A 17,159-nucleotide genomic window follows, 5' to 3' on the forward strand; every position below is an offset into this window, starting at 1 on the left:
TTATAATACTTAAGTAAATATCTCACGATCCTAACGATCAATTACTAGTACTTGTAATAACTGTAAGGACTATATCTATGCTTGTGACAAAGGGACAAAGACATAGAATGCCAAGGTGTTTTATCATTAATACGAATAAAGGTTCGTTTATTACAATAATAAATACGAAAGACCACAGCCACATGTTGGCTTGTTGGTCACCTACTCTAACAGTCCAAACTGAGATCCACTCATCAAGAAAGAGTAAGAAACCGAGGAAATGCATAGCATAATAAGCTCAATAAATTAACAAGGAAGCCAAGTCGGATTAAGGTTTTTTTCAAAAAGAGCCATTCGATCCGATCGTAGGCTTTACTTACGTCCAATTTAATAGCCATGTGACTAACTCTATTACTCGGTTTGACTTTATGAAATGATTAATCTCAAAAGCTACAAGCACATTATCAGTAATGAGTTGTTTATGAACAAAGGCTGACTGGGTGGGGGAAATCAATTTGGAGAGAAAAGGTGTAACAGCCCGCATTTTCATAAGCATTTATATATGATTATATTGAACATATAGTAAATACGAATATACGTGCATTTCATGAATCGAGTAGCAATTTATACGTTCTCTATGTGTTTATGTGATTAAGATACATTATAGTATTTTTAGAAGTAGACATTATTATTAATTGAGTAGTCGATTCTAATTATGTGATTTAATGAATTATGTACTTTAGTCCATGGATTTTAATGATGTACTTTAATTGATAATTAATCTAGGATTGAGATGATGTGATTAATTGGTATCCTGATTATAATTTATGTGAATTATATGGGTTAATGATAGTAATTAAAAGTCTCTTATGTGTGTATATGTGACCGTGTGTTGTGTGTGTGAACTGCCCCTAAGTTTATTAATTACTAAAGACTCCCCTCTTCTCTTCTATATTGCTAAGGAGCCCCCAAGGTATGTTCTCCCAAATTGCTAATAAAACCCCAATATCTTTTATATTGCAAATAAGGGCCTCATCTTCCCTATAAATAAGCCCCTCCTCTTCACATTCTCTTCACACCAAACATCAGCCAAAAAGCCCTCTCCTCTCCCTCTCCTCTCCCTCTCCATCGATCAAAAGCCCCCAAGAAGAATTCTCTTCTTGCACTTCAAGAAGCTCCCCTCAAAGCCCCTTCCTCTTCTCTCTTCAATTCATCTCTTCGAGAGCCATCGATCAAAAGCCCCCAAGAAGAATTCTCTTCTTGCACTTCAAGAAGCTCCCCTCAAAGCCCCTTCCTCTTCTCTCTTCAATTCATCTCTTCTCCTCTCGAAAAGAGAAACTCCATCTTCTTTCTTCAAGAAACAGCCCCTTTCACACCCTTCAAACTCAGCCCCAAAGCCATCCAAGAACATCCAAGCCAAACCCGTTGAAAATCCACCGAGCCTTTGGTTTCTTACTCCTTCATCTTCGATTTCTTGCTCTTGGGTAAGGACCTTGGTCTTTACTGAAATAATAACTTAATTAACATAAATTATATGGGTTTTAATGAATTATATGTTGTGGTTTAATTTTGGGCTTTAGAAGATAAAGTTCTTGATGAACACTACTTGAATTTCAGTTTCGTAGCTTCTGATTGTATTGCATGTCTCATCGGGTAATCCCTAAGATAAAATTATGAAATTTTATGGTAGTCTAGATCTTTCGGTTAGCTTCATGTGGATATAAATTATGAATAAATTGGATTAGTATTGAGTGAGTTATGCATCGTTTTCTGAATCTGCACAGTTTCGGAGTCATCCACGAATTATGTGTTAAATAGCTTTTTATACTACTCTTATTGAAGTGATTTAACTCGAATATGATTATGTACTTATGAAACTAATATTCTACGAAATTTGGTAATTTTTGGATTAAGTGATGAATTATTTGGTATTTTTAAAGTTAGTGGATCTGTTCTGAATTTCTGCTTATGTTACTGCACTAAATTGATTATATCTCTTACATAGGTGAGTTTATTCATAAACTGTTTTAACCCTATAAACTAGACTTAGATATGAACATGTTTTCCAAATTTCATCAGGTTTGGATCTACGGATTAGGAGATATGAATTTCTGAAGTTATAGTGCCTAAACTGCCAGATCTGTTTTGATCAAAGATGTAGATATAGATTACTAATGAATTTTCAGGTTTTCAGTCTCGGAGTTTACTGCATGTTTCACAGGTGCCCTGTTTTCCAAAAATCACGAAATTTCATGGGTAACTAGATCTTTCTGTCCTCTTTAATTTGATATATTTTAATCATCAATCGGATTTCAGATGATTAAGATATGAATTATTTACTAAACTTGCACAGTTTTTGAGTCAGCTGAGGATTTGCTTTTAAAATCGATGTTTCCCTAGTTTGATTTCCTTGATTCCACTTGGAATATATTTATAACTTATAAAACCAGTTTTCTGCAAAGTCCTACGTTGTTTTAACAAAAGGGTGATTTATTGGGTATTTTCAAAGTGGTTGGTTCTGTTTCTGAAAGTGTGACCACACTCCTGCACTATTTTACTCATTTCTCTTAGTCTACTTGTTATTTTGGAAAAAATGTTTTAAAGGAGTCTTGTAGACTCATACAGGAGTATTGTGTCAAAGTTGCAAAATTTTTGAAGTGACGGTCTAAGAGAAATGTATTTTTGAAGTTAAGGTGTCAAAACTATCCGATTTTCCTAAAAACGAATTTCTTTGAATTAAAGGGTCCTTTGTGAGCATGATTTAAACTCTTGAGACATGATTTAATATGGTAATGAATATAGATTATGATGTTACATCTAGAGAACCTTTATTAGAGTAGTTATAGGTAAGATACAAAGACTAGTATATATTTAGAACTATAAGTTGTTCTTGAAACTTTCTATACTCTAGTACTTCTACTAGATTGGATTTTCTATAGTCCTTTGTATAGGTATTATGTGAAATATTGAAATTCATGATGATTATTTGAATAATGTGTTTTACTCTTATGAGGTATAAGTATGTATATATATATAAGTATATGTATATGTATATCGATAGTTTAGACCTATGATGTTATAGGCGTACTCCCTTCGGGTTGAGGAAACTTATAGCCCATAGTTGTAAATTAGAGTATATACGTATATGTATAAGTATATATATACGTATAAGTACCTACGTGTAAAAGTATATGTGTCTTTATTACTAATGTTTGATCTATATGTGCTTACTATTGTTTCGGAATTTGCTTCCGAATTATATGATTTGATTATCGAGCTAGGTGATTTAACGCCTTTGAATTATGTGAATAACGTACTTGAAAATATTACTTTTTATTTGAATGGCGTATTAAGATCTTCAAATTACGTGCATTCCTCGAGTCATTAAATGGTTGCATGGTCTAGTATAGAAGAGTCAAAACGGTAACGTTGCTCCGATGAATAGACATGGGATACGGTGGGCCGGTATCCCAAACGATAAGTTACTATAGACTGCAGGGTGGGTAGCTCTCACCAAAGACCGGGCTCAGTATAAAAACGTCTATTGTCGATGCTTACATTAGGGTTTTGATAGGGATCCTGTCATACGCATCTACGCATAAAAATGATTTTGGAAGAAAAATGATTTTCGAAAGATTTTACAAGAAATTCCGTTTTGTTTAAAAAGGGGAACTTCGTTCAAAGAGACTTTATGCCTAAATTGGATTCCCAAGTAAATTATGAATTAATTTACATCAATTATTCCCAGAATGATTTTCAAGCAGTTTTCGAAACAAAACCATACTTTTGTTATAATGCTCTCAATTTCAAGAAAAATATGTTATGTGCTTATATGTGTAATTATATGCTTGAATATGTGTGACGTGTTTGTAGAGATAACATAATTAGTTGGAAAGGACATAGACGAATACTTTAGGACTCCCATAGGTCGTGAGTGACACGTTGAGAGAGGCGTGAGTTCGTCAGACTAAGACTAATGTCCTTACTGAGCCAGTGTTTGGGCTCATGCTTTTATGCAAATTATCTTTTCAGGTTCTCCAAGCTATGTAGGAGGCCGGCGGAGAGGAGTTCGAGGAATCACGAGCTTTGGTGCCTAGATCATTTTACTCGCATTTTCTACGCAACGTTTTACCAAAAAACTAATCACATAGTATAATTTTATTTTGTACTCTGATTGGAACCCGGTCTATTAAACGGGGGTATCTTAAATAAAGTTTATTTCCTTCCGCTGTCTTACGAGTGTTTTCTAAACCCCGGTAATGTTTTATGTGGATTATTCCGCCACCTCGAGATTATTTTCAAAATCCCGTTCATGTTATGGTACACTCTCTATGAAAAATCTTATTTTCCGATTGTGGGTTAGATTTGAAGTAAAGGGAAATGGTTCTAAAATTTTAAAGTGGTTTTTCTCTAAGTTCAAATTTGTTCCAAAAGGTTTTAATAAAGTCTGTATTTCTAAAATTTCTTTTAAATCATTGAGGGTGCTACAAAAGGCTTGAGTCGGTTGGCAATAATTTTTGACCCAATCTTGTAAATAACATTACAAAGGCTTATGGGTCTGAATTGGGTTATGCGCTCCGGCTGTTTAACTTTTGGAATAAGGACAATATAAGTGAAATTAATAGCGGCGGGGAGTTCGCGGTTGTTAAGGAAATTAAGGACACAAGATGAAATAGTATCTCCCAATATATGCCAATATTTCTTATAGAAGAGAACTGGGGAGCCGTCGGGACCCGGGGATTTTAGAGGGGCCATTTGAGAAATAGCACGGGTCACCTCATCAACTGTAAAGGCTAAGGACAATGTCCGACTGGCCTCGTTGGGTATCCTGGCCTTCAAATGCTCAAGTACCTCGTCTATCTCATCTTCTCGGGGATTGGTTGACTGGAAAATAAGGTTGAAATATTCAGAGATGATATATTCCATTTCCTCATCCGTTTCTTTCCAATTGCCAGCATCATCCCTAAGTTTGTTAACTCTGTTGGTTCGGTTTCGGACAGTAGCCTTAGCATGAAAAAACCCCGTATTCCTATCATCCTCTCTCATCCACTGTATTCGACTCCTTTGCTTCCAATAGGTGTTTTCATCTTCATAAAGTTGTTCCAATTCCCCTCGAAGAATGTTAGCTGCAGCCCTACTCTCGTTAGTTTGAGACCCCTCTTGGAGAGCACTGAGTTTCTTCTTGATTTCCTCAATTCGACTTCTCGGCTTTTTGAGTGTCGATTTGTTCCATTGGATAAGTGCAAGTCGACATTCATTAGCTTTTCGAAGATAATCCTCCATAGGGTTCGTACCATCTGCTCCGACCCATTTGTTTTGTACGATCTCTACTTATTCTTCTCTACGAATCCAAATAGCCTCGAATCGGAAAGGTCTGTTGATCTTTCTTCGTCTCCTTGTCATAGTGTCCCGCGTTGAGAGCATGATCGGAATATGGTCCGAGCCGGGCAGTTCTAAATGATGAACACATGCCTGGGGAAATAGTGAAAGCCATTCATTATTGGCACAACATCGGTCCAATCGACATCGGATAGTGTTTGGGTCCTTTTGGTTGTTAGTCCACGTGAAGGGGGAACCAACATATCCAATCTCAGAAAGCCTGCAATCATTCAAGGTTTCTCGGAACATTTCAATAAGTTTTGGTTGCCTCAGGTTTCCCCCCTCCTTTTCCGTATTACAAAGAATCTCGTTAAAATCACCCCCTACTACCCACGGAAGAGACCGCTGACATTGAAGAGTACGTAGCAGACCCCATGTTCGATGTCTTTGAGTTTGGTCTGCAATTCCATAAAAACCTGTTGCCCTCCACTTAATATTAGAATCCTTACACTGCACCTCTACGTCAATGTGATTCATCGAGAGGCTGATAAGATCTACCAGATTATCCTTTGACCATAGTAGTGCAAGACCACCAGATTGTCCTATCTTGTCCACAGAGACTCCAAACAAGTTCCATTTCTTTTTCAATTTATCCACCAAGGTTGATGTTGCTTTTGTTTCGGAGAGGAACACCAAGATAGGTTGTGTGTTGAATTAATTAATTTGATAAACCTAAATCCATTTAAATTGGGATAAAAAGAATTTAAAAATTAATTCCGTCACTACAACTAGACAAAAGGTTCAAATCTGGGTAAATAAAATTTTATTTATTATGGTAAAATAGTAATTATCATTTTTTATGTTTTTGTATGATGAATTATGTGAGTTGTACTATTTTAATTATCTTGACAAAATTAAAGAGCATTTAATTTGAGATAAATAATATTTCAAATTTTTATATTGCTGCAATCACTAGATACAAGATTTCAAGAAAAGGTAAACGATATTTTATAAAGGGGAAATAACAATTTTTATTTTTTAAATTTTTGGTTTGGTGAATTATTTACATTGAACTATTTTAATCTAATAGATTAATCTGAGATAACTAATTTTTAAAATTTATATTTCATTACCGCAACTAGATATGAGACTGAAAAAATGGGTAGATGAAATATAGTAATTGCCAAATAATTATTTTTACAAGTTATTATTTGTGAATTATACGGGTTGAACTATTTTAGTGTCTTTAACTAACTAAACCCATCTAAATTTAAATCAATAATTTTTATAATGCATATTGTGTAATATGAAAGCTTTAAAAAATGGGTGGAGAAATTTATTTCATGCTAAAATAACAAATTTTGCAAGTTATTGTTAGGTGAATTATTTGTATTGAATTATTTCAATTACTTTGACTATTCTAAATTTATTTAAATTTCAGTAATAATTTTTAAAATATTTATTTCGTTACCATTAGAAGATACAAGATTTAAAAAATGGGTGAATGAATTTTTATTATGGTCGAAATGATAATTTTAAATTTTTAACTATTTGTTGGTGAATTATGTGTATTTTACTATTTTATTGTTCCGAAAAAACTAAACCCACTTAAATTGGGATACGCACATTAAAATATTTATTTCGTTACGACAACAAGATAAAATATTTAAAAGCTGGGTAAACAATATTGTGATAAATGTAAAATCATATATTCTTTTTGTTTGTAAACTTATCGTTTGGTAAATTATATGAGTTGAACTATTTTAATTACTTTGACTAATTAAACTCAATTAAATCTAGGTAATAAATTCTATACTAGATTTGTTGTTAACAAGACTAGATATAATATTTAAAAAATGGGTAGAAGAATATTAATAATGGTAAAAGTTAACTTATTTGTTTAAAGTTATAATTTTTCAATCGAATTAATCAACATCGTGTTGTGCTCCGAACCCCTTCACATAGGTTCAAATTCAAGTTCGTTTATACGAATATCGATCATGCAACAGAAATGTGCAATGAAATTAGGCTTATTAGGCTTCAAATTAATCGAACAGACAATCACATTCTTCAAGTTAATGTTGATCCCATTGAGCTTCACCTTGCTACAAAGTACCAGAGACGACAATTTTTTGTTGTTGATGATTTCGTTTGCAAACCATCAACAAAAGTTGGAATCAAACGCACGTACATTTGTATCTTTCCATACATGTATTAAGCTGAAATTAACAGGTTTTTCTCGCTTAAAAAAATATATGGTGAATATAGTTATTTATGCAAAATTTTAAACCGGATAAAAAGCGAAAAGGGTATGAGTGTACCCGCATCGTACCCGCCCGTAGATATAATATATATATATATATATATATATATATATATATATATATATATATATATATATATATATATATATATATATATATATATATATATATATATATATATATATATATATATATATATATATATATATATATATATATATATATATATTAATTATTGATTTTAAAATACTTTAATTTGTAGCATGATAATTTATGATATTTGAAATTTTTTTATTGTCGTAGGAAATTTATTGGCAATGTTTCAAGGATAATTATAAAAAAGAAAAAAAAAACTATTTACAGGTATTTTGCGAGGTGGGTATAGGGATGCCAACTTAATAATTTGGGAATTTTGATGGGAAGGAGAATTTCCTCGCAGGACGGAGATGTGGATTGCAAAATTCACCCGATACCCGCCACATTGCCATCCCTATTGGAATAGGTCTTTGACGTATTATATTAAATATTTATTTTGGCGATTGCTAAGGCAAAGTTGGTCCGATGTTATTTGTTCCAATATTTTAAATTATACTAAGTTTATATTATTTTTTATTTATTTATCGTGTTTAGTTGAATCAAATTTAAATCTTGAATTTGACTCCCGTGCATCGCACGGGTGAGATACTAGTTATATAGATTTTGGGAATTTTCAGATGATAAAGTTTATGCCGTTTATTAGACTTAATGTTTTTGATTAATGGATTAAATTAAGTTCACAAATTAATTTTTAACTCAATAACCAATAAGGATTGACTCTTTCAATATTTGACTCAAGGCTTTTATGTAAGTCTAATTAAGTTTATTAATTTAGTTCAAATCTATATAAAGTTTGATTTAGTGGTTAAAATTTAGGTTATTGGTTAAAATTTAGGGTAAATTACATCCACACACCTGATGTATGCTTAAATAACTTTAAGGTCCCTGTGATATTGATAATTATACTCACCCTCCTAAAACATAGTTAGAAGCTCTTATGGGATAATGCATTGGATATGTTATACCGGTAGAATCTAATGGACAATTAGTTTCAGGAAGTGGTAACAAAGAGCTATGGGTGATTTAAGAAATGTTGGGAGAGCCATGTCACCCCCTAACTCTATGTTGTCTCCACCACTAGCTAAAAGTAATAGCCCGTTAGAACACTATCGGAATAACGTATCCAATGCATTATCCCATTAGTGTTTTTAACTATGCATTATCACAATACCGTTTACTGATGAGACGCATTACACATACACTAAGTGCTAGCTCTTAATGGGAAAGACCGATATCCTCATTGGTGGCGTAACCCTTCGACTAGGAACACGGTTTAACAGTTATAATACTTAAGTAAATATCTCACGATCTTAAAAGATCAATTACAAGTAATTGTAATAACTGTAAGGACAACAAGTGACAAAGTATAGAATGCCAATGTGTTTTGTCATTAATACGAAAAATAATTATTTATTACAAGAATAAATTGAAAGACCACAGCCACAAGTTGACTTGTTGGTCACCTACTCTAACAGCAATATCGGACGAGATACCACCCTGACGATGAGTAGCATCACCGGATGGAGTAGCAAGAGCACCGGTCATAGTAGTCGGGGGTGTGGGAGCGGCATTGCCATCATCATTGCCATCTAACCCAAAATCTGGCACCGAAAAAACATATTGGCCCTGGAATCCTATATGTGCATCATCACCCTCATCATGCGATGGATCTATCTGTTCTTCTTACTCGACCGGTCGCAAATTGCGCTCGCCCCGTCGTGTAGATCCGGTAACCTTGCGCTTGTGCATCCTACCCTCTCGCTGTGCAGTAGTCTCATCTACCGATCCCTCGTTTCCAGCAAATCAATCTGGTCTCATGCCACGTGTCATCGGACCCTTGCCAATTCCGTGTGGCTACCTCGTCGACATCTATAAAAATGAACATTATGCAAATTAATTAACTAATGAATGAAATAAAAACAAAACATTGTTAATATAAATACATTATGGCAAAAAAGAAAAGAAAAAATGAACCGGGCGCCCGGTCCAAGCGTCGGCCAGGGATTTGCACATCCGGTCCAGGCGTGCAAATCCCTGACCGATGCCTGGGACAGACGCATAAACCACATTTCCACGCCCAAAACGGGCGTGTGAAAATTGATTTTACGCCCATTTTGGGCATGAAAACTCATTTCACAAGCTAGTTTTGGACGTGGAAATGGCGCACGCCAGCAACAAAAATATCCCAAAAAGAAATACGAATTTTTGGGATTTTCACATGTTTAACCACAAAGTAAACACATATAACTATATTAGATAAGAAATAACCTTTCAATTTGATAAATTTTCAGATTTGGGAGGATTATTGAGGGTTTTTTTGAATTTTAGGACTTTTGGAGGGTTTGGATATTTAAAGAGAGAAAGGTAAGAAAACAATGAACGATATTCGCAATTTTAAAACAACATAAATCATTTCAGTATTGAAAAACAGGCTCCCTCTTTGTCTCCCCTCACTCTCACATCTTAAAAGAGCTCCCATCTCTTTCTACTTTTCTCTCCTTTTATTTTTCTTTTAATATTCTCTCATGTACAGGTTTTTTTTCTCTTTACGTCTATTTTTTTTTCTTCATATTTATCCTTCTTTCTTCTTTTGCATTTGCCCTTAAATCCGCCACCCACCACTGGATCTTGTCTCCCACGGCTGTTTCCGCCCAGATCCGACAACCCTCCGCTCAGTTTTGGACCGGTTTCCGGTTTTGCCGGGTTTTTTGCACTTTGACCCCGGGTTTTACTTTTCCCGGTTGAACCGGTCGAACCGGCCGAACCCGTCCGGTTTTGATAAGCTTGCAAAAATATGTAGGCGTGTATGATCCAAGTGGCGGCAATTCCACCTCAAATCTGTAGAGAGCTTTAATTAAAGTTGCAGCCGTGCCGTGGGATATCCTCCGCTCGCCATGGCGACTTGCGCTTGCTCAACAATGGCCATGTCCAAGTTCGACTTCCCAACTCCATTGTTGTCACACAGAATTACCCATAACAATAAACAACCACCATTTTTATTGATTCGTCCTCCTATTATTTTGGGGCTTATTCACTCAAACCACAATACCTTGTCACTATTCAATTCCCGTGTGGATAACTTCTCTGTTGAAACCCAAACCGAAATTAAAACTAGGTAAACTCATAACAACCTATTTTCTGGTGTTCTTATTGTTTGTCCTTTTATTTTATTATTTTCTTAATACCCATTTTGAAGAAAAAAGTATGATCAGTTTTTTGAGATTAAATTGTACAACTTTTGTGAATGGATTTTGGATTTTTTTTTCTCTGTTGTCTTTTGAACATGAATTATTATCAAATTATGTTTATGGTTTTAGTTATGTTATGCAAATAGATAAATTCTTGTGCTTATGAAACACTGTGTTAACTGTAGTTCTTCTACTCGATTCCATTTCTTTGAATTTTTTTTTTCACCCAATCCTATCTCGATATTTTATATTTGGATAACGTGCAACTGGCATATGGTTAGAGGCGAATAACAGTGTTATCGGCTCATTTGTCTGCACACAAAGTTTTGGTGAAAGTATTTAATGTTCATTTGTATCCGATATGTTTAATTTTTGTAGTACATGGAAGTGGAAAGGTTACTCTATTCGCTACCAGTATTCTGGAACCAGCGGGCCCGCCTTAGTCTTGGTTCACGGTTTTGGAGCTAACAGGTCCTCATTGCTTCAATTATGCATGCTTCTCCTCAACTATTTTATATAGGTATATAACATGGTTGCATATTTTTGTCTTCTCCTTCCATTTGTGTTACTCATTACTCCTCGATGAAACACGCGATTTGGATTTTTAGCATGATCAAAACTAAATAAGACAACCCAACATGGAGCCTAAGTATTTCTCGCAACCTAACATTAATACGTGATTTATTCCATTCCAAGAAACATATTATTTATTGCATTTTACATGCACTCAATTGATTATCGTCTCACGTAATATAGTATTCAATAGGATGAATTTCCGTGTTTTTGCATTTTGTTATTGTCAGTGATCACTGGAGGAAGAATTTGCCGGTTCTTGGAGAGTCGCATAGGGTGTATGCAATAGACCTAATAGGGTATGGTTATTCCGACAAACCGAATCCACAAGATCTTGAACAAGACTACTTTTATACGTTCGAGACATGGGGTAGTCAACTTAATGATTTTTGTATGGAAATTGTCAAGGATGAACAAGTCTTCTTTGTCTGTAATTCTATAGGAGGTGACGACTTCCCTTCTCTCTCTCTCTCTCTACTCAATACACTATTTAAGAAAATCATAGTCCACCGACTGACTTCAAATGCAATAATCATCATATAACGATTAATTTACGGATATATAAATAATGCAGGACTCGTAGGACTTCAGGCAGCGGTAATGGATCCTTCGATTTGCAAAGGCATTATTCTATTGAACATATCCCTTCGAATGTTGCACGTTAAGAAGCAGCCCTGGTTTGGGAGGCCGCTAATTAAATCATTCCAGAGTTTGCTGAGGTGGATTATCTTCGATTGATTGATTAATTATATGTTTTTTCAAATTTCAATTAAACTTCTGATGACCCTTTGTGCTTCATTCAGGAACACTGTTGTTGGGAAATACTTCTTTAAAATTGTTGCCACACCAGACTCAGTAAAGAATATTCTTTGTCAGGTAACAACAAACTCTAATATAATATGCTCTTTCAACTATCCAAACGTGTATCTGCAATAGTTTTTATTTATTTATTTATTTTGAAGGTAACCGTATCAACAAGGAATATTTAATATCTTCAAAGCTTAAGCTAAAGTAGAAATGAAAATTATTATTTACCATCAATGTGCAATTGATAAAAAAAAGAATAAAGGAAGCAACAAAGCAATATTAAATTTTCGAAAATTACAGAAATGGCCCCAAGAATTTTTCGAAAGTTACTCAAAAACGTCACGAAGTTTGTGAAACATAGCTTTAAATATGACTTGTCCTGAAAAGGTTGAGTCGTCTAGGATTTAATTTTACTATTGAAGTTTGAATAGAAATTCTCTCTTCAAATTTATTGTGAATTTGAGTTTTAAAAGTAGTGATTTTGTGGGAATGTGTGTATCAGTGTTACTATGACACATCGAAGGTGACAGATGAACTAGTGAAGTTAATACTTGAGCCTGGACTTGCTCCTGGTGCTGCTGATGTGTTTCTTGAATTCATTTGCTATTCAGATGGGCCCCTTCCTGAAGAATTACTGCCTCTAGTCAAGGTCATTTTCGTCTTTTCTTTTTTCAAAACGGAATGTTTCATAGTGAAATGACACATTTACCCTTTACCATTTGTTGTTACATAGTGTCCTGTATTGGTGGCTTGGGGAGACAAAGATCCTTGGGAACCAATTGAACTTGGGAGAGCCTATGGACAGTTCGATTCTGTTGAAGATTTTGTCGTGCTCCCTAATGTTGGACATTGCCCACAGGTCCTCTCTCTCTCTCTCTCTCTCTCTCTCTCTCTCTCTCTCTCTCTCTCTCTCTCTCTCTCTCTCTCTCTCTCTCTCTCTCTCTCGGTCATATTAATCAAATATGAATATTTGGATTTCTTTTTTATATATTTATTTTATTAGTACAAGATTATCTTTAACATTAATCCACATAATGAAGCCTAGAAATATTAGAGAATGTCGTCTCATCTGACTAGAATTGTTTGCTGTGAAGGATGAGGCGCCTCAACTTGTAAACCCACTCGTCACATCTTTTGTGGCTCGACACACACCCTCCTCTCCTGCTTCCTGACCAATTCTTACTGCTCAACCTCAGATTTGTTACATGCATGTACTTACTTATCCATCTTTCGTACATAAACAATTTCTTGTTCGATTTTCCATGCTAAATTGTACTATACCGTTCATGTTAATGGCGGCTTTGTAAAATAATATACTAAACCTGCCACAGATGGAATTTATATCTTTTGGTTCACAGTATTTTTGTGCACAACCACTCTTTAGAACAATACATTTCTGAAACCAAATTCATAATAATACTGTAGCAACAAATTCTTATCTGCGAATTTAACAAACAAGAAAATACTTGCACAAAGATAATTTATTGAATTAAAATAAAATATTGCGGGTTACAAACTCTAATTTAATCCTCTGATTATTCTCTCAAGAAAAATATATGATTGACTTTGAATTTCGGAGACGAGTCGTTGACTTGATCTTCTCCGGATTTGATTTGGATTTGAATAACGTCTTCCGAGGGTCTTGCGACTTGAATCTCGGATCGAACGCTGAACTTTGACGGATTTTGACTTGAAGATCTTGGAGTTCTTGATGGATTTGGCCCTTCAATCTTCCTTCGATCTTGATTTGATGTTAATAACGTTAATTCGAGGGTTTAGCACCGTAATCTCGAATTAAACGCTTTAACGCCTTGATTTGATGAAGAACACCTTCGATTTGATGAACTCCTTCGATTTGATGAAGAACGCCTTGAATTTGATGAAGAACGACTTGAATATTGTAGAGAGAATTTTCTCCTACGGTTTTTATTCTTCTTGAGTTGTGTTTTGAATTGTGAAGGGAGGGTCCCTATTTATAGTGGTAAAATAAGAGTCCTACTTAAAGTCTGCTTGATGACGTGGCGCGATTTGATTTGCTCTCTTTAAATTGATATTTATCTCTTATAACTTGGAAGAGAAGAAATAATCCTATTGACCAATAATTAATTGATAATTATCCCCATGACTTGTCTTGCAAGACAAGGTATAATTTAATTTAGACACAATTTAATTGGCTAATTTAATTAACCAATTAATTAATTTTATGCGTCTACAAATGCCCCCTCGAGACTTGTTCACGGACAATGCATCTTGGAGTGGATGAGTCTCGATAATTGCTCAACTTCAATTGCAGCTTGATCTACCAAAGCACATATAACTTTTGAAATCATGACTGTATTTAGAGAGATTCTAAGTTGCCTACGTACCCTATAAAGGGATCAAGTCATAACGTAGTTCAAAATATATCCTTTTGAGGGATGTCATGCACAGTTTACACTCATGTGGACAAGGAGAAACATTTGCAGTTTAAGCTCGTGCTGAAGGAGCATTTGACTTGAATTTGTAGATAGTTTATGCTCGTATCAAGGAGCCTTGACTCGATTTCAATATATAGATAGTTTATGCTCGTATCGAGGAGCCTTGACTTGATTTGGATATATATATAGTTTATGCTCGTATCGAGGAGCCTTGTCTTGATTTGGATATGTAGATAGTTTATGCTCGTATCAAGGAGCCTTGACTTGATTTGTATATGTAGATAGTTTATGCTCGTATCAAGGAGCCTTGATTTGATTTGGATATATAGATAGTTTATGCTCGTATCAAGGAGCCTTGACTTGATTTGGATATATAGATAGTTTATGCTCATATCAAGGAGCCTTGATTTTGACTTGGATATATAGATAGTTTATGCTCATATCGAGGAGCCTTGACTTGATTTGGATATGTAGATAGTTTATGCTCGTATCAAGGAGCCTTGATTTTGACTTGGATATATAGATAGTTTATGCTCATATCGAGGAGCCTTGACTTGATTTGGATATGTAGATCTTTTAAACTCATGTGAAGGAGTGCTTCGTTTTATTTGGACATGTAGACCTTTTAAACTCGTGTCAATGAGTGCTTCATTTGATATGGACATGTAGACCTTTTAAACTCGTGTCAAGGAGAGCTTCACTTGATTTTGACATGTAGACCTTTTAAACTCGTGTCAAGGAGTGTTTCACTTGATTTGGACATGTAGACCTTTTAAACTCGTGTCAAGGAGTATTTCACTTGATTTGGACATGTAGACCTTTTAAACTCGTGTCAAGGAGTATGTCATTTGATTCGGACATGTAGACCTTTTAAACTCGTGTCAAGGAGTGTTTTATTTAATTTGGACATGTAGACCTTTTAAACTCATGTCAATGAGTGTTTCATTTGATTTGGATATGTAGACCTTTTAAACTCGTGTCAAGGAGAACTTCATTTGATTTGGACATGTAGACCTTTTAAACTCGTGTCAAGGAGTGCTTGATTTGATTTGACTTGTCATATTGCATAGGGTGTTGTTTTGCCCCCATCCTCGTGATCTTCTTGTTCTTCTTCGACATGTTCTTCATTGAGCTGGTACGACTTTTGGAATGAAGGTTCTTTGACTTCATTTGCAGTTATACTCAATTCCATATCATGTGCTCGAGTGGCCAACTCTTCAAAACTTTTAGGTTGAATTCCTTGAAGGATATATCGGAGTCCCCATTGCATTCCTTGGATGCACAGTTCAATAGCTGATGTCTCGGGCAGTCGATCCTTGCAATTAAGACCCAAATTTCTCCAACGGTTGATGTAGTGGATGACAGGTTCCTTCTTTCATTGGCGGGAATTGGTGAGCTCAATCATGCTGACTGTTCTTCGAGTGCTGTAAAAGCGGTTGAGAAATTCTTCCTCTAAGTGCTTCCAACTATCGATGGAGTTTGCCCCCAAATCAATGTACCAATCAAACGCATTGTCTTTGAGCGATCGGACGAATTGCTTGACGAGGTGATCTCCGTACGTCCCGGCATCATTGCAAGTCTCGACGAAGTGTGCCACATGTTGCTTGGGGTTGCCTTTGCCGTCAAATTGTTGAAACTTTGGAGGTATATAGCCCATTGGCATCCTTAGATCATCAATCCTTTGCGTGTATGGCTTGACATAGGTTGATGATGACTTCGAGCTTCCTTCCAACTTGTCTTTGATGGTTCCACTGATCAGCGTTATCACTTGATCTACATGAATCATCCCTTCTGGAGAAACTTGAAGTTCTTGAGCTGGAGCATTCTCGTTTTCAACTGGTTGTTGCTTTGTGGATGTCTCGACTTCGTCTTGAACTTCTATCTGATTCTCCACAGTTTGACTAGCATCGGCTTTGTCCATCTTGTTGATCAACTCGGCAATTTGAGAATCTCGTTGTTGAACATGCTTTGTGAGTCCCTCAATTGCCTTTGTCAAACTTGCAATTTGCTCCTCCATGGTTGTAGCGTTTGTTGTCATGACGGATGCCACCTCTGAGTAGCTTGATGTTGAACGAGGCGTGCGCTGTGAAATCTTTCGTTTTGACCCTTCCACGTCTGCGCTTGTGTTGACAAGAGGTGGTAAGCCTTTCTGAATGGTTTGAGGCGTCGAGTTAGTCTCGGAGGACGCTTGCAGCTGCAACACTTCGAGGATCTTCGAGAGAGAGAAGAGATGAGAGGTAGAGATGTCCCACCGGGCGTGCCAAAATTTGTAGCAACAAATTCTTATCTGCGAATTTAACAAACAAGAAAATACTTGCACAAAGATAATTTATTGAATTAAAATAAAATATTGCGGGTTACAAACTCTAATTTAATCCTCTGATTATTCTCTCAAGAAAAATATATGATTGACTTTGAATTTCGGAGACGAGTCGTTGACTTGATCTTCTCCGGATTTGATTTGGATTTGAATAACGTCTTCCGAGGGTCTTGCGACTTGAATCTCGGATCGAACG

The 17,159-nt window shown here is 35.5% G+C and overlaps 1 protein-coding gene and 1 long non-coding RNA gene across 2 annotated transcripts; both read left to right on the forward strand.

Moving 5' to 3' along the window:
- Positions 1-1,218: 1,218 nt before the first annotated feature.
- LOC148769126 (uncharacterized) lies at positions 1,219-4,283 on the forward strand. Its single transcript, XR_016032205.1, has 2 exons — positions 1,219-1,463; positions 4,012-4,283. It is a non-coding gene; the product is annotated as an uncharacterized LOC148769126 (long non-coding RNA).
- Positions 4,284-10,118: 5,835 nt separating this feature from the next.
- LOC105972685 (alpha/beta-Hydrolases superfamily protein) lies at positions 10,119-13,581 on the forward strand. Its single transcript, XM_088820874.1, has 8 exons — positions 10,119-10,773; positions 11,225-11,317; positions 11,650-11,864; positions 11,994-12,138; positions 12,223-12,295; positions 12,729-12,875; positions 12,960-13,085; positions 13,321-13,581. Exons 1-8 carry the CDS (start codon positions 10,553-10,555, stop codon positions 13,396-13,398), a joined length of 1,098 nt encoding a protein of 365 aa, XP_088677000.1. The 5' UTR covers positions 10,119-10,552; the 3' UTR covers positions 13,399-13,581.
- The last annotated feature ends 3,578 nt before the right edge of the window (positions 13,582-17,159 follow it).

This window comes from Erythranthe guttata, chromosome 7, assembly GCF_056151865.1.
Source record: "Erythranthe guttata isolate IM_541 chromosome 7, IM_541, whole genome shotgun sequence".
NCBI classification, from domain to species: Eukaryota; Viridiplantae; Streptophyta; class Magnoliopsida; order Lamiales; family Phrymaceae; genus Erythranthe; species Erythranthe guttata.

Bases quoted from the DNA above. Each gene is read 5' to 3' on its own strand.
- LOC105972685 (XM_088820874.1), top strand. From the start codon at position 10,553: ATGGCGACTTGCGCTTGCTCAACAATGGCCATGTCCAAGTTCGACTTC. The intron at 11,865-11,993 runs GTGACGACTTCC...TAAATAATGCAG, and splicing joins TGTCTGTAATTCTATAGGAG to GACTCGTAGGACTTCAGGCA. The intron at 12,139-12,222 runs GTGGATTATCTT...TGCTTCATTCAG, and splicing joins TCATTCCAGAGTTTGCTGAG to GAACACTGTTGTTGGGAAAT.